Source organism: Eptesicus fuscus, chromosome 6, assembly GCF_027574615.1.
Source record: "Eptesicus fuscus isolate TK198812 chromosome 6, DD_ASM_mEF_20220401, whole genome shotgun sequence".
NCBI lineage: Eukaryota > Metazoa > Chordata > Mammalia > Chiroptera > Vespertilionidae > Eptesicus > Eptesicus fuscus.
In genome coordinates, this window is record NC_072478.1 from 73,779,439 (window position 1) to 73,804,420 (window position 24,982).

General features: G+C 41.2%; 1 protein-coding gene across 1 annotated transcript in view; it reads left to right on the top strand.

The window, feature by feature from the left end:
- The window catches only part of HSPA4 (heat shock protein family A (Hsp70) member 4), a 43,054-nt gene that overhangs the window by 15,830 nt on the left and 2,242 nt on the right, over positions 1-24,982 (top strand). Inside the window, exons 5-17 of the mRNA XM_008142350.3 lie at positions 1,357-1,456; positions 2,312-2,445; positions 3,755-3,999; positions 11,687-11,763; positions 13,097-13,248; positions 13,710-13,816; positions 14,434-14,567; positions 15,361-15,542; positions 16,583-16,672; positions 19,409-19,561; positions 20,719-20,844; positions 21,587-21,694; positions 24,670-24,789. Coding sequence (XP_008140572.1) covers positions 1,357-1,456; positions 2,312-2,445; positions 3,755-3,999; positions 11,687-11,763; positions 13,097-13,248; positions 13,710-13,816; positions 14,434-14,567; positions 15,361-15,542; positions 16,583-16,672; positions 19,409-19,561; positions 20,719-20,844; positions 21,587-21,694; positions 24,670-24,789 — 1,728 coding nt within the window. The remainder of the gene's footprint in view (positions 1-1,356; positions 1,457-2,311; positions 2,446-3,754; positions 4,000-11,686; positions 11,764-13,096; positions 13,249-13,709; positions 13,817-14,433; positions 14,568-15,360; positions 15,543-16,582; positions 16,673-19,408; positions 19,562-20,718; positions 20,845-21,586; positions 21,695-24,669; positions 24,790-24,982) is intronic.

Here is a 24,982-nt window from a genome sequence, read left to right on the forward strand (position 1 = left end):
ATATTCACTTAACTTTTATTACAGAATATTGTGTAATTGTTATATTTTATGATTAGGTGGTGTTAATCTCTTATTATGCCTAATTTATAAACTTTACCACAGGTGTGTATGTATAGGAAAAAAACATAGTATATATAGGGTTTGGTACTATCCACAGTTTCAGGCATCCACTGGGGGTCTTGCATACCCCCAAATGGACTACTGTATTTGTAATTTCTTATTTTTTATTTATTGATTTCAGGGAGAGGAAGGGCGAGGGAGAAAGAGATAGAAACATCAATGATGAGAGAGAATCATTGATTGGCTGCCTCCTGCATGCCCCCTAGTAGGAGTCTAACTTTGACTTCCTGATTCATGGGTCAATGCTCAACCACTGATCCACACTGGCCGGGCTGTATTGTAATTAAAAAAATTTTTAAAAATGAATTTCAGTGAGAGGGAGAAAGAGATAGAAACATCAGTGATGAGAGAGAATCACTGATCAGCTGCTTCCTGCATGTTCCCTACTGGGGAGCAAGCCAGAAACCTGGGCATGTGCCCTGACCTCTTGGTTCACAGGTTGATGCTCAATCACTGAGACACACCGTCTGGGCTGTATTTGTAATTTTTACAGCTGTTCAGTTACCCTTCAAAGAATTTGCAGTAATTCACACTTCTATCTGTAATGTATGAAAGGGCTTATTTCACTGCAGCCTCACCAGCACAGCTTATTGGTGTTTTAGCTAATTCTGATAGGTAGAATAATGGTATCAAAGTGTATGTAATCTTACTATTTAGGTGAAGATGAACATTTTAAAATTGAAGAGCCATTTTGTATTTTCCGTTGTTTGAAATGTTCCTGTTCTCTGCTCATTTTATTCTGAGTTTCTGATTTCCATTTTGACTTGTAGTTCATTACATATTATTAGATTAGCTCTTTGCGTTTTTATGATGTGAGTTGCAAATATTTTCCCCATTTCGTCATTAGAATTTTTTATAAGTCAGAAATTTTTTTTTTCTTCTGGGTGTTGTGTTATATTTAGAAAATCCTTTCTTACTCTAATGGTAAAATTCCTTTCATTCTAGTACTCTTGATTTTTTTTTTTTTAGCATTTTAGTTTTTGATTTGACCTAAATTTTGGTATAAGTTGTACAGTAGGAATGCCAATTTATTATTTTTAATATGACTGACTAGCCATTGTCTCACTACTACTTGTTGAATTTTCTAAATTTTCCCTACTGGTTTGAAATCCTCTGATCATAAGCAGAATAAATGGCTGTTGTTGACTGAGGGTGGTTCTGGGTTTTACTGCTTTTTGACAGGTGCATCCTAAATGAGTCTCCATAATACAGTAAACTTTCAAAATTTTTTTGTAGGTTCCTTGTTTCTATACTGATGCAGAAAGAAGGTCAGTGATGGATGCAACACAGATTGCTGGTCTCAATTGCCTGCGATTAATGAATGAAACTACTGCAGGTAAGAGAGACTATTAACTAAAATTTTTTACTTAATCTTGAGGGTTGTGAAGATGTTAGGGTTTCTTCTTTATTTTTTTGGTTACTCTGTCACATATGAAGAATTCATCTGACCAGTACTTTTTTTTTTTTTTTTTTAAATATTTTATTGATTTTTCACAGAGAGGAAGGGAGAGGGATAGAAAGCTAGAAACATCGATGAGAGAGAAACATCGACCAGCTGCCCCCTGCACATCCCCCACTGGGGACGCGCCCGCAACCAATGTACATGCCCCTGACCGGAATCGAACCTGGGACCCCTCAGTCCGCAGACCGACGCTCTGTCCACTGAGCCAAACCGGTTTCGGCCTGACCAGTACTTTTTCTGTATCTTCATATTTAATCACATGGTTGTTTGTAAAGAAATACATTTATTGTGTGATTGGAGCAGTGCTTTGATTTAAAGATTGGCCTTTTCTATGACTTGTGGGCTGGTGGAGTCAGAGGAATGGGTGTAAAGCAACATCTCAGAGACAGGATATGTGGGAATGCTGAGATTTGCACAATGGTAGAAGAAATCCTGGAAAATATGTTTGGGAAAGTTAGAGAAGTGGTTTGGGAACAATTGCCAAAGTCATTGGAATTGGAAATTGGATTTGGAAACATTAAGGAACCCTTAGTCAGCATTGAACTCTTTGAAGTTAATATTCTTCATGAATAAATTATACAAAGCTTTTAAGAATTTAATTCTTTCTAGAACTGAGCATATGATGCAGCTCCATTCATTATATACAAAGTCTGTTTTGTTTCCTACTTAAATTTTAAGTTTACTCTTAGATGATAATATTATGTTGAATTTAATCTTTTTCTTATGTAGTTGCTCTTGCATATGGAATCTATAAGCAAGATCTTCCTGCCTTAGAAGAGAAACCAAGAAATGTAGTTTTCATAGATATGGGGCATTCTTCTTACCAAGTTTCTGTATGTGCATTTAATAGAGCAAAACTTAAAGTAAGTATATTTTTTTCTGGAAGACTATTACAAATGTATCTATTTAAGAACTTGTGAGAGACAATTTAAATAAATGTTTAAAGGATTTTGTTTCACTAATGGAAACTTGCTATGAGTCATCTGAACTAGAAACTAAGTATATAGGGGTGGGTGGAAGTTGTCAGCTCAAAATAATTTATTAAGAGTTGGCATGGGTCTTGGCCTGGTAGCTCAGTTGTTGAGAGTATCATCCCGATATGCCAAGGTTGCAAGTTCACCCTCTCAGGGCACATACAAAAATCAACAAATGAATGCATGAATAAGTGGAACAACAAATGGATGTCCTCCCACTAAAATAACTTAAAAAAAAAAAGAGTTTACAGGTATGAGGAAAAATCTCTTAAGATTGCTGAGCCATACTTTAATGTGGGAAAATAATGCTTATCTACAGGCTTGTTAGGAGGATTCTTTAACATGTAGTCTCTTGATGTTTTTACACTGAGGATTGAGGAGATTATGTTCTTAAGATTATTTTTTTAAAATATGTATGTTTTTATTAATTTCAGAGAGTAAAGGAGTGGGAGAGAAAGATAGGAACATCAACGATAAGAGAGAATCATTGATCAGCTGCCTTCTGCACATCCCCTTACTAGGGATCAAGTCCACAACCCGGGCATGTGTCCTGACCGGAAATTGAACCATGACCTCCTGGTTCATAGGTTGATGCTCAACCACTGAGCCACACCGGCTGGGATTGTTGTGAAGGTTTTGAGCCTTCTGCTAAAAGGGTGGAAGGACTAGAACTTGATGTCTCAAAGAAACTAGGCTAGGAGTGATATTCTAGATGTCTGGGAAGCTTAGACCTCTGGAGAAATAAATTGCTATGAGTTAAGGCTTTAGCATCTTTCCTGGTGGTAAGATGTATAGAGCAAGGCCTTTTGTATTATTCATAGTTTTGTGATAGCAATAAGACCAGAACTGTGTAAATGACATGTTCGTATATTTGGCATTGGATATATGTATAATTGCTGTTTGGAAGCAGACTAGTGTGGGAGAGGGCATGGGTTTTGCAATTTTTGAGATTGGGTTTTAAATTTTAGCTTTATGACCTGCAGATTATCTGATCTGACTAGGTTTGTGACATCATCTGTAAATTGGGGATTACATTGTCTCTTTTCACAATGGTTGTAACAATGATTAAGTGACACATGCACATGCCTTGTTTCAATCTTAATGTCTCCCCCATTCCTTAATACAATTTACCCATTAACTATATATCATGATAAAATTTTAAATTGCTTCATTTTTGAATTAATTACCTTTTTCCAAGGTTCTGGCCACTGCATTTGACACAACACTGGGAGGCAGAAAATTTGATGAGGTGTTAGTAAATCACTTCTGTGAAGAATTTGGGAAGAAATACAAGCTAGACATAAAGTCCAAAATCCGTGCATTATTACGACTGTCTCAAGAGTGTGAGAAACTCAAGAAATTGATGAGTGCAAATGCTTCAGACCTCCCTTTGAGCATCGAATGTTTTATGAATGATGTTGATGTTTCTGGAACTATGAATAGGTAATCATGTTAATATTTTGACCTTAAACTGAACTGTGATTTTTCTTCACTTTATTAGCCTTAATTAGCTAATTGTTAAAATCATCATGGTTGTTATATGATAACTTCAGTTCTATAGGTAAAAATTAGAGGCCATTCAGAATTCTGCTTTTTATGTGAAGTTTGGGTTTGACTATTCTAATAATGTAGACTGATGATTTTGTTCTGATTAATTGAATATTGCAGGAAGTTGGTAGTTCTTACATGTACATGAATTATACATGATTACCAGTTTTCAAAGTGCTTTAATGTAGAATTATGTTGAATTTGATTTAGTCATTGATTCAGAAATTGGTGTTTAGGGGTAGTTCAGGATCTCTTGAGGACAACAGCTCTTTCTGTACAGTGCTACAGATGTTTCAGGACTTTCCTCAGAAATGTTACTGTTACCGTTGTTTGAATGTTCCTGTTGTCTGGTTAGATTGCTTGGGTAGTGAGAATGACATGTTCTTCTTCTTTTTTTTTGTTAATCCTCACCAGAGGATATTTTTCTAATTGATTTTTTAGAGAGAGTGAAAGGGAGGGGGAGAAACAGAGAAACATCGATGTGAGAGACAGCAATTGGTTGCCTCCCATGTGAGCCCTGACCAGGTCTGGGATCCAGCCTGCTACCGGGATATGTGCCCTTGACTGGAACTTGAACCTGAAACCCTTCAGTCCTTGGGCCAATGATCTATCTATTGAACCAAACTGGCTAGGGCAGAATGAGATGTTCTTTATGATATGAACTATATTGGTAGAGTTCAGGCAAGACTGATGGCTTGTTTAGGGAAGTGTGGCATTAAAAGAGTTGAGGTGGAATTTAAATTGCTCCTATTCTGCTATAGTTAGATTGTTGTGCCTAGTAACCAAATTTGCAGTCACCTTTTCCACCCTGCTTGAAAGTGGTGGTTTTCTTTTTTATTAAGTAGCAGTTTTGTATGTGTTACATGGTGGTGGGGGCTAGGATGTAGAGGTGTACCCGTTTATGTTTCAGAAATTGTTAGTGGAGTGTTAGGTGATCTTGAGAGCCAAATAGATATTTATTATACTTTTAAAAGCTGAAAACAGTTGATTAGCTTGTGTGCTGCTTTGAAAAAACATACAATTTACTGTATCTGCAATGTCAGGGCACATAGCTATTATATTCTTTATTCTATTTTGTAGCCTTCATTTAGTTTTAATGCTCAAATAAATGATCTGGTTTCATTCCAAACTAATGAAACCAGATTATTTATTTCTGACATCATAGCATTTCTTCTCAATTTTTTAAAAATTTGAGGTAAAATTCTTACATCATTTTATGTTTTGAAATATATTTTTATTGATTTCAGAGAGGAAAGGAGAGGGAGAAAGAGATAGAAACATCAGTGATGAGAGAGAATCATTGATTGGCTGCCTCCTGCACAACCCCCACTGGGGATCGAGCCCTGACCGGTAATCCTCTTGGTTCATATGTTGAAGTTCAACCACTGAGAACACTGTGTGGGCTCTTGTACTATTTTAATGTGAACTCAGTGCCATTTAGTACATTCACAGTGTCATGCCATGACTACCTCTACCTACTGAAAAAACATTTTCATCGCCTCAAAAGAAAACCTCATACCCATTTAGTAGTTACTTCCCATTTTTCTTACATCTGTGCCATGGCAACCACCAATTTACTTTTATCTCTAGTTTACCTATTGTAGATCTTTTATATAAATGGAATCATATAACACAAGGGTGGGCAAAAGTAGGTTTATAGTTGTTCAAATTGAAAATTATACAATATTTAATAAATAATATAAGAACAAACTTTCATATACTCACAACTGTAAACCTACTTTTGCCCACCCCTGTATGTGTAAGCTTTTTTTTTGTCTTGGTTTTCAGCTTCTTTCACTTAAATAATATTTTCTAGGTTCATCCACACTGTAGTATGTATTAGTACTTCATTGCTTTTCATGCAAATAATATCTCATTTATCCAGTGATCAGTTGATGGACATTCTTGTTTTCACCTTGTAGCTATCTATACTAATAAAAGGGTAATATGCTAATTAGACCGGATAGACTGGGCATCTTCCGGTCAACTGATCCTCCTTCCAGATAAAGCCATGGTGGCAGGGGCCAAGGCAGAGGCAGTTAAGGGCGATCAGGCCAGCAGGGGAAGGTAGTTAGGGGAGATCATGCTGGCAGGCAGAGGTGGTTAGGGGCGATGAGGCAGGCAGGCAGAGATGGTTAGGGGCGATGAGGCAGGCAGGCAGGCAGGAGTGGTTAGGGGCCATCAGGCAGGCAGGCAGGTGAGCGGTTAGGAGCCAGCTGTCCCAGATTGCAAGAGGGATGTCCGACTGCCAGTTTAGGCCCAGCAGTTGGACATCCCCTTAGGGGTCCCGGATTGTAGAGGGTGCCGGCCAGGCTGAGGGACCGCCCCCTCTCCCCACCAGTGCACAAATTTCATGCACTGGGCCTCTAGTTGTTAATAATGCTGCTGTGAACATTGATGAACAAGTATTTGAGTATTTTTGTTTTCAGTTCTTTAGGGTATATACCTAGGAGTGGAATTGTTGGGTCCTTTGGTAATTCTGGGTTTAGCTTTTTGAGGAATTGCTTGCTGTTAGAAATACAACTGTCATTTTTTTAAGTTCTTGACAACATGTAAGACTTTGTGTTGCTACATATCCTCACCAATATTGGTATTAGTGGTCTTGAAATTTTGCCATTCTGATGGGTATTTTCTATATCTCTACAATTTTTTTTATTGAGATGTAATTCATAAAAGTGGCTCTTTTAAAGTATATATTTCAGTGGTTTTAGTATATTCACAGAATTGTGCATCCATCACCACAACCCAATTTTAGAATGTCATCTCTAAATAAGCTGTCAAGCTGTGAAAAGACAGGGAGGACCCTTAAACACACATTTCTAAGTAAAAGAAGTTAATTAATTAAAAAGGCTAAATCCAGTGTGATTCCAACTATATCACTTTCTGGGAAAGGCAAAATTGGAGACAGTAAAAAGGTAAAGTCAGTGGTTGGCAAGTGTTCTGGGGAGGAAGGGATGAATTGAATGGGTGGAGCATGGAGGATTTTTAGGGCAGTAAAGCTGCTCTGTATGATACTGTGATGGTAGATACTTAACATTATACAATTTGTCAAAACGTGTAGAATTCTAATAAATACCATCGTGTATCAATATTGCTTACCAGTTGTTAGAAGTATATCACACTACTGCAGGATATCAATAGGGGAACTGGGGGAAGGGTGTTGAGGGATATATGGGAATTCTTTTACTTCTTATTTCTCTGTAAACCTAAAGCAGATCTAAAAGATAAAGTGTATTTAACTTTGTTAAAACAAAGAAAAGAGCCGAAACCGGTTTGGCTCAGTGGATAGAGCGTCGGCCTGCGAACTCAAGGGTTCCAGGATCGATTCCGGTCAAGGGCATGTACCTTGGTTGTGGGCACATCCCCAGTAGGCAGCTGATCGATGTTTCTCTCTCATCGATGTTTCTGACTCTCTATCCCTCTCTCTTCCTCTCTGTAAAAAACCAATAAAATATATTAAAAAAACAAAAAAAAAAAAAACCAAAGAAAAGAAAAAACTGTACTCATTAGCTGTCTTTCCTCATCTCTTCTTTTCCTCCAGCCCTAGACAGCTAAAAATCTACTCTGTCTCTCTGAATTTACCTATCCTGAACTTTTCACATAAGTGGAGTTACATAATGTGTTTGTTTTTTTTATTGGCTTTTTAAAAAATCTAGTCTAATGTTTCCTAAGTTCATCTGCATCCTAACATATTATTATTCATACTAGAAGCCCGGTGCACGAAATTTGTGCACGGCGGGGGGTTGTCCCTCAGCCCAGCCTATACCCTCTCCAATCTGGGACTCCTGGAGGGATGTCCGACTGCCCGTTTAGGCCCGATCCCATTGGGCCTAAACGGGCAGTCGGACATCCCTCTCACAATCCAGGACTGCTGGCTCCCAACTGCTTGCCTGCCTGCCTTCCTGATTGCCCCTAACCGCTTCTGCCTGCCAGCCTGATCACCCCCTAACCACTCCGCTGCCAGCCTGGTTGATGCTTAACTGCTCCCCTGCCAGCCTGTTTGCCCCCAACTTCCCTCCTCTGCCAGCCTGGTCACCCCTAACTGCCCTCTCCTGCAGGGTTGATCACCTCCAACTGCCCTCCCTTGCAAGCCTGGTCCCTCTCAACTGCCCTCCCTTGCAAGCCTGGTCCCTCTCAACTGCCCTCCCTTGCAGGCCTGGTCCTTCACAACTGCCCTCCCTTGCAGGCCGGGTGCCTCCCAACTGCCCTCTCCTGCTGGCCATCTTGTGTCCACATGGGGGCAGGATCTTTGACCACATGGGGGCAGCTATATTGTGTGTTGCAGTGATGATCAATCTGTATATTACTCTTTCATTAGATAGGATAGAGGCCTGGTGCACGGGTGAGGGCCAGCTGGTTTGCCCTGAAGGGTGTCACAGATAAGGGTGGGGGTTCCCTTGGGGTGTGGGGCGGCCTGAGCGAGGGGCCTGTGGTGGTTTGCAGGCCGGCCACACCCCCTGGCAACCCAAGGGGAGGCCCTGGTATCTGGAATTTATTTTCCTTCTACAATTGAAACTTTGTAGCCTGGGGCGGCAGCCATTTCTGGGGCGGCAGCCATTTCTGTGGCAGTTAATTCACCTTCTACAATTGAAACTCTGCAGCCTTAAGTGGGTGAGCCCGGCCAGGGTGTGCGGAAAGCTTTGCTTCCCCTGTTGCCGCCAGCAACCCTGGCCTGCTCTCTCAAGCTCCATTCTGCCGCCATTTGTTTGAATTTGTTTACCTTCTATAATTGAAACTTTGTAGCTTGAGTGGAGGCTTCGGCCTGCAACGGCTATGGAAAGCTTGGCTTGCTCTGTTACCTGGGAAACCTTGCTCTCTGTGGCTGTAGCCATCTTGGATTGGGGTTAATTTGCATACCTGCCCTGATTGGCTGGTGGGCGTGGCTTGGCTGGTGGGCGTGGCTTATGTAGCGGAGTAATGGTTAATTTGCATATTACCATTTTATTAAAGAGGATACTAGGGGCCCGGTGCATGAAATTCGTGCACGGTGGTGGTGGTGGGTGTCCCTCAGCCCAGCCTGCACCTTCTCCAATCTGGGACCCTTTGAGAGATGTCCGACTGCCCGTTTAGGTCCGATCCCAAAACAGGACTGCTGGCTCCTAACTGCTCGCCTTCCTGCCTTCCTGATTGCCCCTAACTGATTCTGCCTGCAAGCCTGATCACCCCCTAAGCACTCCCCTCCCAGCCTGATTGATGCCTAACTGCTCCCCTGCCAGCCTGTTTGCCCCTAACTGCCCTCCCCTGCAGGCCTGGTCACCCCTAACTGCCCTCCCCTGCAGACCTGGTCCCCCCCTACTGCTCTCCCCTGCAGGCCTGGGTCCCTCCTAACTGCCCTTCCCTGCAGGCCTGGTCGCCCCCAACTTCCCTCCTCTGCCGGCTTGGTCACCCCTAACTGCCCTCCCCTGCAGGCTTGATCGCCCCCAACTGCCCTCCCTTGCAGGCCTGGTCCCTCCCAACTGCCCTCCCCTGCTGGCCATCTTGTGGTGGCCGTCTTGTGTCCACATGGGGGCAGCCATCTTGTGTGTTGGAGTGATGGTCAATCTGCATATTACTCTTATTAGATAGGATAAAGGCCTGGTGCATGGGTGGGGGTTGGCTGGTTTGCCCTAAAGGGTGTCCCAGATCAGGGTGGGGGTTCCCTTAGGGCGTGGGGCGGCCTGGGCCAGGGGCCTGTGGTGGTTTGCATGCCGGCCACGCCCCCTGGTGACCCAAGCGGAGGCCCTGGTATATGGGATTTATTTATCTTCTACAATTGAAACTTTGTAGTCTGGAGCAGAGCCAAGCCTCTTGCTTGCTCCGTGGCAGCAGCCATTTCTGTTGGGACTTATGTATCTTCTATAATTGAAGCTTTGTAGCCTGGAGCGGAGGCCTAGGCCAACCAGGGTGTGCGGAAAGCTTGGCTTCCTCCATTGCTGGGGGCAACCCTAGCCTCCTGCTCTTTACAGCTCAGTGGCTGCCGCCATTTCTGTTTGGATTTATGTATGTTCTATCATTGAAACTTTGTAGTCTTGAGTGGAGTCCTAAGCTGGCAAGGGCAGGCGGAAAGCTTGGCTTCCTCCATTGCCTGGGAAACCCAAGCCTCCATCCTGCTCTCTGTGGCCGTAGCCATCTTGGTTGGGTTTATTTGCATATTTGCTCCTGATTGGCTTGTGGGCGTGGCATGTGGGTGTAGCAGAGTGATGGTTAATTTGCATATTACTCTTAGGATTCATTCTTTTTAAAATTTTTTTGTGAATCCTCTCCCAAGGATATTTTTTTCCCATTGATTTTTAGAGAGAGTGAAGGGAGGGGAGAGAAAGAGAAACATTGATGTGAGAGAGACACTTCAATTGGTTGCCTTCCACATGCACCCTGACCAGGGCTGGGGATTGAACCTGTAACTGAGGTAAGTGCTTGACCGGAATCGAACCTGCAACCTGAATTCCATGGGCTGACTGACGCTCTAACCGGCTAGGCCCGTGGTCGGCAAACTGCGGCTCACGAGCCACATGCGGCTCTTTGGCCCCTTGCGTGTGGCTCTTCTACAAAATACCACGGCCTGGGCGAGTCTATTTTGAAGAAGTGGTGTTAGAAGAAGTTTAAGTTTAAAAAATTTGGCTCTCAAAAGAAATTTAAATTGTTGTACTGTTGATATTTGGCTCTGTTGACTAATGAGTTTGCCTACCACTGGGCTAGGCCTATTTTTTATTTTAAAATACATTTTTATTAATTTTAGAGAGGAAGGGAGAGGGATAGATAGAAAGATCAATGATGAGAGAGAATCATTGATCGGCTGCCTCCTGCATGCCCCTTACTGGGGATCAAGCCTGAAACATGGGCATGTGCCCTGACCTGGTATCTAACTGGTTCAGAGGTCGACGCTCAACACTGAGCCCCACTGACCTGGCCCTGTTTGTTTTTATAGCCAAAAGTTATGGGGATTCCTCTTTCTGGCACTGGAACTCTGGGCAGGGAGGCCTGAAGTGGGGCTGGGACCTCCTGCTCCTCGGGGTACCTTTGCAGCCACACATTGGTGTAGGATCAGCATTTCCATGTCTTTGCTCCTTCTATCAGTCTCTGTGGGCGTCTTCATTAATTTCCTAGTTGTAGGACTTCCATTCAGATAGATTTCAGGTGGTTCTGAATGATGGTTGTTAGCAGTTTAGTTGTAATTTTGATGTGCTTGTGGAAGAATTCAAGTACCACATTTACCTACGCCATCATCTTAACTGAAGTATTGTATTCATTCTTTTCTATTGCTGAGTACATTCGGTGGACTTCAGGGCTTTTCCACTTTTTTGGGCTGTTTATGATTGTGATTGTGGACATTATGGTTTTGTATGGTTTTATGCTTTATTTCTCTTTATTGTATACCGAGTAGAATTACTGGGACATATGGTAACTCTGTTTAACATTTTGAAGAACTGTCAAACTATTTTCCAAAGTGGTTGCACCATTTCATATTCTCACCAGGAATGTGTGAGGGAGCCAATATACTCTATATACTTGCCAGTGCTTGTTGTTATCTGTTATTTTGTTTATAGCCATCCACTCCACATACAAGTAGAATGTGATTTAATCTTTTTTTTTTTTTTTTTAATAGAGGCAAATTTTTGGAGATGTGTGATGATCTCTTAGCTAGAGTGGAGCCACCACTTCGTAGTGTTTTGGAACAATCCAGTAAGTATTTTTGTGGTTGAATTATTTGTGTACCTCACACTCTTTGGAAATATTGTTCATTATTTTTTCAGTTATACAAATTTTCATTGGACAAACAACGTCAGTGCTATATTAAGCTTTTTTATATTTTCCCTCTGGAACTCACACTTCCCCCAAGTAATCTATGGGTATACTGTTATGTGTCCAGGGAAATCTAAAAGTTTTCCCGGGAAACCTAATTCAGACTCAGAGATGGATGTAAACTTTTCAGTTGTTTTATAGTGGTAAAAATTGTCTTTTGCAGTGCTGCCATAGCAGTCTTGCAGGCTTTTCTGTCAGTGAGTCTTTTGTTTGCTGAATGAGAGAGCAAAGGGAGGGTATGATAACCACATGCTGATTTTAATGGAGTGCTTTTTTATCTTGGATGAAAACATACAAGTTTGATTTAGGAATATATTACTAATTTCCCCAAAATGTTTGACAAATGTTTATTTAGAATCCACTGTTGTGTTGGTTGCTAGCTATTTCAGAGTGTTGAAAAGTACTGTCAGCTTGACAAAGGTTCAGTCTTAAATCACAGTGATTATGGCAAACAGGCACATTCTTTCCACACTGGGACATCCTGTTTCTTTAAATAGTCTTTCTTAACAAATTGTTAGTGTTTGTTACGTAAAATGTGACCAGGAAACTAGGGTGGTATTAAGAGTTATTTTATGAGTGACAGAAGAACCTTGGTGTGTACCTTCTTTCCTTCTGACATGAGCATATTATACACTGTACATGTGCTGTAATGTGGATTATGTTTATATTTGGGATGAAGTGCTAGAGTGGCTAGATGTGCATCTGAACACCTCTTTTTCTTTCATGTTGTGTCAGGACTGACCTAATAGTTCAAGGCCCTCATATCTTCCTTTTTTAAAAAATATTTCTTTATTGATTAAGGTATTACATATGTATCCTTATCCCCCCATAACCCCCTCCCCCCAACCCCCTCATATCTTCCTTATGGCTAGCTTAACTGTTACAATTTTTTTGTGTGAGATTCTTTTGGAGATTGTAGGACATTGAGTATTCCTGACTCTCACCTCCTAAATCCCAATATTGTGCCACCCTGCTCCCATTATTTTGATAATGAAAACATACCTATTTGTTGCCAGATGCTATGCACCTGAGTGTGTGAGCACACACTGGTGTGCATCCTGTTGTGGACGGAGTATAAGGAAGGAGTGACAGGTTTTGTTACACATCTGCAAGTTATTTTGTTGTGATAAGGTGCTGTATTGCTCTTTCATTTCATTGTAAAATACTAATTTAAAGATTTTTAAAATCTAAATGTCTAATCACTTTAAAATAGAGTTAAGGAAAGAAGATATTTATGCAGTGGAGATAGTTGGTGGTGCGACGCGAATCCCTGCAGTAAAAGAGAAGATCAGCAAATTTTTTGGTAAAGAGCTCAGTACAACACTAAATGCGGATGAAGCTGTCACTCGAGGCTGTGCACTGCAGGTGAGTTTTTTCTTCCACAGATAGCCACTTACAAATCATTGCAACAAGACGATGGTGGTTTTATGTATCCAATTAATAACCTGAGGTTAGCTTGGAGTGATCTCAAGTTGGTAAGATTCTGAAATTTTTGTTTTAAAATGGATATCAAAGGTGTTGTTCATAACTAGATGAATACTGGAAACATAGGTAAACCTGAAATACTTTTGGATTTGGCATTTCATCTGTTGTCTATGTATGAAGTAGCAATGTACATCAATTAAAGGTTGGGGTTAATGAAAAAATGTTAAGGAATAGCTAGATTATAGATAATTTGACAAATAGAAGTTTATAAAACTACTTATTTGGATACAATTGTAAATATTTTAAAACTATTAGTGATGGTTTTCTGAATTCTTTTTAAATAGATCTTGTACTATCAGTTTACAATGTTTGTTAAATGGAATTTTAAAAAATTATTCTAGTGTGCAATCTTATCGCCTGCTTTCAAAGTGAGAGAGTTTTCCATCACTGATGTGGTGCCGTATCCCATATCCCTGAGGTGGAACTCGCCTGCTGAAGAAGGGTCCAGGTAAGAGCATTTACCAAATTACTTTTGTACTTAAAGTTAGTTCAGTGCTAAACAGTCTGAGTGAAGTATTGAGCTCCTTTTCAACTTCTCTAAATCTGTAACATTTTTTGTTTGATTTTAAAATAAGTTTTTATTGATTTTAGAGAGAGGAAAGGGAGGGAGAGATAGAAATATCAATGATGAGACTCATCGATCAGCTGCATCCTGCATGCCCTCTACTGGGGATCGAGCGTGCAACCCGGGGTGTGCCCTTGACCGGAATCTAACTTGGGACCCTTCAGTCCAGAGGCCAATGCTCTACCCAATGAGCCAAACCAGCTAGGGCTAAATTTGTATCTTTATGTAGTTTTTTATACTTGATCATGCTGAAATGGTGCCTTTTTGTACTGATTGAAATACATTCCTTTTTAAAAAAAATGGACACATTACGTGTGTGTGTGTGTGTGTGTGTGTGTGTGTGTGTGTGTGTGTATTTTGTTCTCGGAAATTTATAATCTGGAAATTAAGCCAGTTGAGAAAAGTAGCTAAAGCTACAAAATAATTACAAAACTAGAGTTCATGGGCAAAAGTATTAGGGATATCCTAAATTTGTGTTCTTGTCTTTTTTCTCCATTCAGTGACTGTGAAGTCTTTCCAAAAAATCATGCTGCTCCTTTCTCTAAAGTACTCTCATTTTATAGAAAGGAACCTTTCACTCTTGAGGCCTATTATAGCTCTCCTCAGGATTTGCCCTATCCAGACCCTGCTATAGGTAAGTAAAGAGTTGGGAATTAAAAAGCAAAAAACATATATGAGAGTGAAAGCAGGGGAGAAACAGAGAGAGAGAAAAACATGGATATGAGAGAGACACATCAATTGGTTGCCTCCCACATGAACCCTGACCGTGGCCAGGGCTTGAACCTGCACCTGAGGTACATGCCCTTTGACCAGAATGGAATGTAGGACCTTTTAATCCATGTGCCAGAGCTCTATCCACTGAACCAAAGCAGCTAGGGTGGGAGCATATATCTTGGTTAAAGCACATTGTGGGTATATTCTGTGCATAATATGGTGCTAGATACTGAAAGAGTTAAATTCATTTTTAACCGAATTAAGATAATTAATGCTTTGCAGAGCTTTGTGAATTAAAAAATAAGACGTTAGTTTAGTAACTGAATTTGGAAGTAGCAAGTTCTAGATAAATCAAAGAAACACTATGGAATCTTTGGGGTTTTGTTAATAGAGGAGAATGTGACAGAATTGTTTTAGGAATTTATCTGGCAGTCGCCTAAAAAGGGAGTTGGAATAAGAGACTGGAGGGTAAGAAATGTTTGGAGGGTTAAAAGATGTTGGCGTCCTTAATTGAGGCAAGATAAGAGTTTGTGTGGAAAAGAACGGAGAAATATGATTTGGTAAAATTCTCTGAGTACCCACTTTTCTTCTTTGAGGTATCATGTTACTGACCTGTTAACTGAGAAATGCACATAACCTGGCTATGTGGCTATATATTTATGTTTGAATTCCTCCTCTCAGATTATTCTCTCTTTTCTTTCATATGTCCCTAGCTCAGTTTTCTGTTCAGAAAGTCACTCCTCAGTCTGATGGCTCAAGTTCAAAAGTCAAAGTCAAGGTTCGAGTAAATGTCCATGGCATTTTTAGTGTGTCCAGTGCATCTCTAGTGGAAGTGCACAAGTTTGAGGAAAATGAGGAACCGATGGAAACAGATCAGAATGCAAAGGAGGAAGAGGTAATTTGGACATTTTATACCATTTATGAGGCCCAGAGCTGACGTGTCTAGAAATTATAGCAAATAGACAAGGGAGGTGACAAGGGAGGAACATTATGACAGAGCAACTGAGTATGGGTTTGCATGCATCCCCTTCCCCAGCATGGGTGAACTGGCAGAAAGTCTACAAAATTTATAAGGAAATGTAACATAACCAGCTCCCTCCTTCAGACCATGCACTTGTTAGAATTCTTGATTATTTTTAATTATTGAAAAATGTTCTGAGCCCTTAGTTTATTATTTTCACAAGTAGAATAGATTTGACATTCATTTGTTGGAGTCATGCATTTTCTTGTCCTTATTGTGCATCAAAACCTCAAGGGGTTTATGAAACTACAAGTGTTTGGGTCTCACCCCCAGAGATTTGAGTTGATCTGGGCCTACCAGGGCCCAGTTATCAGTAGTTTTAAAAGCCTCTGAGGTCATTCTGGGGTGCTGTAAGCATTGAAAGCCACTGATTCAGGGTCTCTACAAACTTCTCCCTTCTTTTTTATTATTGTCAGGCTTTGGTCTTTTAACAGAATTCTCAACGTGTTCAACTCCCCAAATGCATGCAACAGTTGTATTTTTGAGGATGAAAAGGCTGATTTAAAAACTGCTTGAAAATTTAGTGAAGATTTTTCAGATAAATTTACTCATGAGGAAGCTTGGAGAAACTTACGCTCTCTTCAGATTATATTATGTTAAATATTGCCACACTGTGTATTATGAGTACTTTATGGTTTATAGAACAATTTCACAGCCATTCTTGTTTATATAAGGATAGGGCAGGGCAGGTGTTACCTCCAGTATACAGATGTAGTTACTGAGATCCAGAGAAGAAAAATTCTGTGTTATAGATAATATAGGCATCATAGCTGGAATTTGAATCCAGGTCTTCTGAAGGCTGGTAAGTCAGCAGGAATTTGATGCCATGTGGTTTTGCCAGTGTGTCATGAAGGTTGCTTAGTCCTTTCACTAGTATGAACTAGTTTCAGGATTTGGTGTGACCTGTTTTTCAGAAGATGCAAGTGGACCAAGAGGAACCACATGTTGAAGAGCAACAACAGCAGATGCCAGCAGAAAATAAGGCTGAGTCTGAAGAAATGGAGGTATAAATTGTATTTTAGAGGAAATATTACAGTCTCTTTACATAGATAGTTGGTTTTGGCTGTGTTTTCACTATGGTTTGGGAGGTAGTTATATTAAGAATTCTTAGTGTATTTTTGAATAGTTTTTAAGCAGAATTTTGTAGTATGTTTGAAAAGTGCATTTGGCAAGATGGTCTTTGAACTCTATTCTGGCTGATGTATGAGAAGAAAGCTCTCAGAAGCCATAGTTTTATTATACTAGTGATTGTTTAATGCTATTTTCTGAATGTCCTTGACTAAATAGTCATCCTACCCATTCCTTACTGATAAGTGAGATAATTCTTTCATATTTTGTCACCTCTCAGAACCTTGTCTTTTTTTGTAAAAAAATTACTGTTTTAAATAATGTACTTAAATATATTTTGTAAAGAATATAAATATTATAGTATTTACCCAAGCAGTTATTTAAGTGAATATGCAACATGCCTGTTCTTTAATTCTAACTTTTTGAGTTTTCATGTTAAATTTGTTATCAGCATTGAAAACACCTTTTTCCCCCCCAGCTATTTATAACATTGCAATGTATAATCTCACCCTAAGCATTTCTGATTATGGCATTTTAAAACGTTTGCAGAGCTTTAAGGTAGCTTAAGTCTATTATCCATATTCATATCAGTTAACAAATTACAATTACTTTGTTTTAGTTGTGTAAATACTTACAAAAAAGAAAATAATGTACAGAGGAAATTATGCTCACATATGCTTTAGTCTAGTACAGACATTTTCCAAGGTGGAAAACCTTCATGTTGGCTGGGTTTGGGGCAGTGGGAGAGAGAGTACTCATTCTCCTATGTGTTTGTGGAAGGTAGGGGAGGGAGTGCTACCAGTCACCACCACCGCCCCCACCCCCAAATGCCAAGGAACTGTGGGAAGTTTTAGGGAGGTTGTTATTGAAGCTTCTTCCATGAGTTGGCTTGGGAACTGATTAGAAAGGAAATGAAATACAAATGATACATAAATTTCAGCAACTGACTTAAGTTTTTTGGATAGGAGATGTGGAAATTACTCAGTTGTAGATAAATTTGAGTGTTAAAAGTAAAACAAAACAACTTAATATTTTTCTAATCCGTGGGTCAGGAAGGGCTTTCAAAGCAATGAAAGTAATCACAGGAAAAGATGGATAGATTGAACAATAAAAAACTTGAATAGATAAATAATATACAATTAGAAAAAAGAAGTCAATCACTTGGGGGAAAAAAATCACTAAAATCCTAAAAGAATGGTGGATGAAATATTGCTACACAATTTGAAGCAAAGGTTATTTACCCAAAGAAAATAATAGTTATATGATGGTAAACTAATTCCTGTTTGTGGTCAGGGTGCAGTAGAATAGGTTCTCCCATTCCTTGTGAGAATGTAGATAGGTACAGACATTTGGAAATCATATTGATAATGTTTCTGGTCCATAAAAATTGTATACCTCTCTCCATTAATTTCATATGCATGTCTATATGTTTAGGTAAGAGTGGAAGAAAATTAGAGAAGATGTAATAGTGATTTTATGTTGACTGAAATTATGGGAGGTTGTTTAATGTGTGTGTGTGTGCGTGCATGCGCAGATCAGCAGTGTGAAATATATTCACATTGTGGTGCAGCCAATCTCCAGAAGTTTTTCATCTTGCCAACTGAAACTCTATACCCATTTAACAGCAACTTCCGATTTCCCCATCCCTCCTCCTTCTAGCCCCTGACAGCACCATTACTTTCTGTCTCTCTGGATTTGACTACTTTTATAGTATTTATTAGAGGCCTGGTGCATGAAATTCATGCACTGGGGGTGGGGGGTGTCCCTCAGCCCAGCCTGCACCCTCTATCCCTCTCACAATCCTGGACTTCTGGCTCCTAACCACTTGCCTGCCTGTCTGCCTGATTGCCCGTAATGGCTTCTGCCTGCCGGCCCGATCACCCTCTAACCACTCCCCTGCTGGCCCAGTGCCCCCAACTGCCCTCCCCTGCCAGCCTGATCTCACCCCCAACTGCCCTCCCCTGCTGGCCTGATCTCGCCCCCAACTGCCCTCTCCTGCCAGCCTGATCTCACCCCTAATTGCCCTCACCTGCAAGCCTGGTCTCCCCCAACTGCCCTCCCTTGCCAGCCTGATCACCCCTAACTGCCCTCCCCTGATCTTGCCCCCAAGTGCCCTCCTCCGCTGGCCAATTTGGTTCTGATTGATCGGTTTCTATGCCAGTCAGCGTCAAAAGCTCTACCTCCTAGGCAGCCATTGGCTCCTCACAGTTGACCCAGATTTGGTTCTGATTGGTTGGTTTCTATGCCAGCCAGTGTCTCTGGGCCTATCAATGGGGGCTGATCAGCAGCCCTGGTGGAGGCCTGGAGAGACATGGAGGCACAGCTGCTGACCAGGCCCAGAGCTAAAGAGAGAGGCAAGTGCTGATCAACAGCTGCCACAAAGGCTACGGATCAGACCCTGCTTCTCTCTTTAGGCCTTTCTCTGGGCCTGATTCGCAGCCCCCTCAGCAGTCAGTGCTGGGTCACTGTGACTACAGAACTGACTTCTGGTTGATCAAGCCTCCCAGTCGTGGATGTGATGGACCCAGGATTTTTAACTTTTCAGATATTATAAGAAAATGTCGTAGGTTATTTAGATTATTAGAAAACAAAGTGAATAAACAGCAAAAATAGCTTTTGAAACGTGACCCATTCAGAATTTTAAGTTAGTCTGTTTATGTGCTTCTTCTTAGACCTCTCAAGCTGGATCAAAAGACAAAAAGATGGATCAACCACCTCAAGCTAAGAAGGCAAAAGTGAAGACCAGTACTGTGGATCTGCCAATTGAGAATCAGCTATTATGGCAGATAGACAGAGAGATGCTCAACTTGTACATTGAAAATGAGGTGGTTATTTCACATCTTAGAATAATAAACTAACAAATTAATGTGACATAGTGTTCAAGCTCTGTGTCTAGTGACTGTTAGGCATTTTTGGTTGTTTGGGAAAAATACTTTTAGATTTTTGGGTTCTGTAAGAGCAAGTTTAATAGAGCCCATGTAATCCTAAATTCTTTTATGGTGAAATTACATTGGTATTGCTAGAAGCTCTATTATGAAATCTTTGACATTATGGCTTTGGTTTAAGGCAGGTGTTGTTCACGTTAGGGCATGTATGTGATTATGTTTGTTCACTAGGGATTGGGATTTTGAGGTGGTGGGTCTTGGAAGTTGACAGTAGGAGAAATCACGAAATGACATCGCATTAACGGTAGTACTATTTCGTTTACTAGTATCTTCCCCTATTGCCATTTAATATGTAACTCTTGTTATGCTGAATGATACAAGGTTTGGGATGTTAGATCATATTTATTGAATTATCGCCAGTGAGTTTTCTTATGTATTTATTGGATCTTACAATAGTTTTATTTTACAAACTTTTAACATTTATACTGTATAAATAATTTTCTTGGTTTTCCATAGGAACAATAATACAGTAGAGATACCACTTTGGACATTGAGCTAATAATAATTATTTTTAAATGAAATTCTTTTTAAAAAAAAATATATTTTTATTTATTTCAGAGAGGAAAGGAGAGATAGAAACATCAATGATGAGAGAGAATCATTGATTGACTGCCTCCTGCATGTCCCTCACTGGGGATTGAGCCCGCAACCTGGGCATGTGCCCTGACCGGGAATTGAACTGTGATCTCCTGGGACATAGGTTGATGCTCAACGACTGAGCTATACCTGCTGGGCTGAACTAAAAGTTTTTTAAAGTTTTCTTGTCTTAAGTTCTTTTTCTAAGTTTTGCTTTTGAGTTTCTACAACTTGATATTTCTGTTGCGCTTTTTTTCTAAGCATACCCACAAAACTCCATTGGTCTTCATCATTTACTGAGGACCAATACTTCCAGCTCTCCTTTCTTGGATGATTTGCAGAATTAAAAGCATTTGAGGAAAAGGGATTCTCTTTGATAAATATATTATTACTTAATATTTAAGAGGAGATTGCCTTGAATTGTCCAGATGCATGTCTTAATTGATTTATACTATCCTTAGGGTAAGATGATCATGCAGGATAAGCTGGAGAAGGAGAGGAATGATGCTAAGAATGCAGTCGAAGAATATGTGTATGAAATGAGAGACAAGCTCAGTGGAGAATATGAGAAGTTTGTGAGTGAAGATGTAAGTATGTGTCACAGTGTGGCTACCTATTTGTCTTCTGGGAGCATCCTTAAATGTGTTAGAAGGGAAGTGTGCATCTGTAGGTATACAGTAAAATGATTAAAATGTACTTTTTGGATTTACTTTGTGTTTGTTAGTGGAGTATTTCCTAAAGGTTATATATAGTCTTTGTCACTTTTTGATACATTCACATGCTATTATTTACCCAGTATCTTTAAATCAACTAACTTTTCCCTGGTGTTTATTTTAACTTATTTGTAAATGCAGTTTCTAATTCTGAAGTTTTAAACATACCCAAATAAACCTCTCTATCAAGCAAAACTACACTGTGCCTGTCTTGTTTTCTATATGTCCTATCTCCCCCTCATACATAAATATATATATATATTTTGCTTGTTAATCCTCATCCAAGGATATTTTTACCATTGTTGTATAGAGGGAGTGAGGGAGGAAGAGAGAGAGAGAGAGAAAGAGAGAGAAACATCAGTGTGTGAGAGAGACACTGATTGGTTGCTTCCCTCCCACATGTGCCCGACTGGGGCTGGGGATTGAGCCTGCAACCCAGGTATGTGCCCTTGACCGAGAATTGAACCCACACCAGGAAGGGCCTCCTCATTTTTTTTTTTTAAAGAAAATTCAGATGTAATTCCAGTCTGTGCCTGTGATTACACTAGTGAATAAAGTGATTTCAAAATGGATGAAATCAAAATTGAGCTAATTATAATATTTTCTTCATCTTTAGGATCGTAACAGTTTTACTTTGAAACTAGAAGATACTGAAAATTGGTTGTATGAGGATGGGGAAGACCAGCCAAAGCAAGTTTACATCGATAAATTGGCTGAGTTAAAAGTAAGTGACTCTTGAAAGTAGAAGTGTCCTGAACCCATGCTGTAGTTTTCAGTGAGAGCAATCAAAATTGGGAGGAATTAGATCAAGTAATGAAGACAAGCTGAAAGTGATGGAAGAACTATATGCTTTATCACTTCTGTTCTATTATCTTTTTTTTTTTTTTTTACTAAATTACTGATTTCAGAGAGGAAGGGAGTGGGAGAGAGAGAGAGAAACATCAGTGATGAGAGAGAATCATTGATCAGCTGCCCCCTGCACACCCCTATTGGGGATCCAGCCCCCAGCTTGGGCATGTGTCCTTGACCAGAATCGAAACTGGGACCCTTCAGTCCACAGGCTGATGCTCTATCCACTGAGCCAAACCAGCTAGGGCTAGGTTCATTATCTTTCTCACTTTTAGAACTTATTTGTAACAATATTTTTTCTGAAAACTGAGTTTAGACTTAAAATGTTCATTGAATTGAACCTGAGTGTATTTTTGGTGTCAAGAGATACTAAGACTAGCAAGATGTGTCCCTGTCCTAAAGGTAGGCAGTATGGTTAGGGCAGGGCTGTGTATATTACTTTGGTTCTCAGTCTTAGTAAAACAAAACATCTGGTTCTCATTTGAAAAATCTGATGATAAAGCTTAGGATTAAAGTACAAAGAGGTATCTAAAGTTGAGGTCTTTGTTTAGGAGAGGATGCAAATGCCCACGGATTTTTTATATTCTCTGAATTACTTAGTTTCTTGTCAAACTGGGCCATTGTGACTAACCTGGAATGGAGTTGCTTAAACATACATGGTACCTGCAGTCTCCTATCATCCCTGCAAGAATAGCAAGAGCCTCCAGTGAGATCCTTCCTGTTGAGTTTTTTTGTTTTACTTTTTGTTATGGGGGATGTCAAACACATGAATGAAGAGAGAAGAATAGCTTCAACCGATATCAACTTATGGCCAATTTTGTTTCATTTCTGCTCCCTCTGCCTGTTATTTAAAGCAAGTCCTGCATGTTATATTTAATCCAAAAGTATTTCAATATATATTTAAAAGAAAATGTAACCTTAAGCTATAACATATATTCAGTCAGTTTTCAAGTTCCACTTATTTCACATCAGTTTTTAGTTTGTTTGACTCAGGATCTCCACACTGTGTTTTGAGAATTAGGGCTCAGATGATAGTGGCTCCACATGGAACATTATTGAGGTGTATTCTTTTACCAATCCTGAGTAGACAGGGTGGGGCAAAAAGTAGGTTTACAGTTCATCCTATATAATAAAGAGGTAATATGCAAACTGACCATCACTCCAACATAAAAGATGGCCACCCCCATGTGGTCAAAGATGGCTTCCCCATGTGGACATAAGATGGCCACCACAAGATGGCTGGCAGGGGAGGGCAGTTGTGGGTGATCAGGCCAGCAGGGGAGGGCAGTTGGGAGGGACCAGGCCTGAAAGGGAGGGCAGTTGAGGGTGATCAGGTCTGCTGGGGAGGGCAGTTGCAGGGGACCAGGCCTGCAGGGGAGGGCAGTTGGGGGCGACCAGGCTGGCAGGGGAGGGCAGTTGGGGGCAACCAGGCTGGCAGGGGAGGGCAGTTAGGGGCGACCAGGCTGGCAAGGAAGGGCAGTTAGGGGTGACTGGGCCAGCAGGGGAGGGCAGTTGGGGGCGACCAGGCTGGCGAGGGAGGGCAGTTAGGGGCAATCGGGCTGGCAGGGGAGGGCAGTTAGGGGTGACTGGGCCAGCAGGGGAGGGCAGTTGGGGGTGACCAGTCCTGCAGGGGAGGACAGTTAGGGGCGACCAGGTTGGCAGGGGAGGGAAGTTAAGGGTGACCAGGCTGGCAGGGGAGGGCAGTTAGGGGCAATCGGGCCAGCAGGGGAGCAGTTAGGCATCGATCAGGCTGTCAGGGGAGTGGTTAGGGAGTGATCAGGCTGGCAGGCAGAAGTGGTTAGGGGAAAGCGGTTGGGAGCCAGCAGTCCTGGATTGTGAGAGGGATGTCTGACTGTCCAGGCCACTGGGATCGGGCCTAAACACAGGCAGTTGGACATCCCTTGAGGAGTGCCAGATTGGGGAGTGTGCAGGCTGGGCTGAGGAAGCCCCCCCCCCACCCCCGTGCAATAATTTCGTGCATCAGGCCTCTAGTCTATATATAAAAGCCTAAGCAACCATTATGACCGAACGACTGGTCGACAGGTTGCTATGACACGCACTGACCACCAGGGGGCTGACGCTCAATGCAGGAGCTGCCCCCTGGTGGTCAGTGCGCTCCCACAGCCAACCTCCAGTGGCTGGCCAACTTCTCACGGCCCCTCCCCGCAGCCGGCCAGGCCGAGGGACCTCAACCTGTGCACGAATTTGTGCACCAGGCCTTTAGTATCCTACCTAATAAAATGGTAATATGTAAATTACCATCACTCCGCTACGCCCACGATTGGGCCAGCGGGAGGCGCAGGGGCCGGGACTCGGGGTGGCCGGGGTAGCCGATTGGGCCAGCAGGACACTGAGCTCGCGTCGCCAGTGGCGGCGCGAGCTCAGCGTCTGCGCCATGGCTGTGCTGCGGAACAGAAGAGGCCTCTGGGGCAGCGAGCTCACGTCCCACCGCGGACCATCAAAAGCGGGGGAGCTGGGTGCCTGTCTGCTCCGGCACCAGGCCTTTCAGAAGCCTCCGCCGAGCCGGAGGCTTCTGAAAGGCCTGGTGCACCAGCGGACAGGCACCCAGCTCCCCTGCGAGCGAAAGCAAAAGCGTGTAGGGGACCCTACAGGTGCATGATTCAATCATGCACGGGGCCGCTAGTAATTAATAAAAAATAATAAACTATAAACCTACTTTTCCCCAACCCTGTCTATTTCAGTGGGCTGGGTGGAAATATTTAATTTATATATGGCACATGGAGATTAAATGTACTTTAATCCATAATAAATTTTATTAGTTGTAGAAACAATGCTACTGATAGTTTAAGCTGCTCTATGAAGAATTTGTATGTTCTCTCTTTCATTAAGAATCTAGGTCAGCCTATTAAGACAAGATTCCAGGAATCTGAAGAAAGACCAAAATTGTTTGAAGAACTAGGGAAACAAATCCAGCAGTATATGAAAGTAATCAGCTCTTTCAAAAACAAGGTATCTTTTGTTTTTTCCTCTTCCCTACTATTGTTTTGGTAGAGTTAAACTTTGAGGCACTCACATAGTGTTTCTCTTGTTCTGTTTAACTGTTACTTAATGGTAATGATTTCTTTTTAGTTGTTAATGTATAATATTTTATTAAGGACCCTGGGATTTGCCACTTTAATAAGTGGAATCTGGACTTGAACAA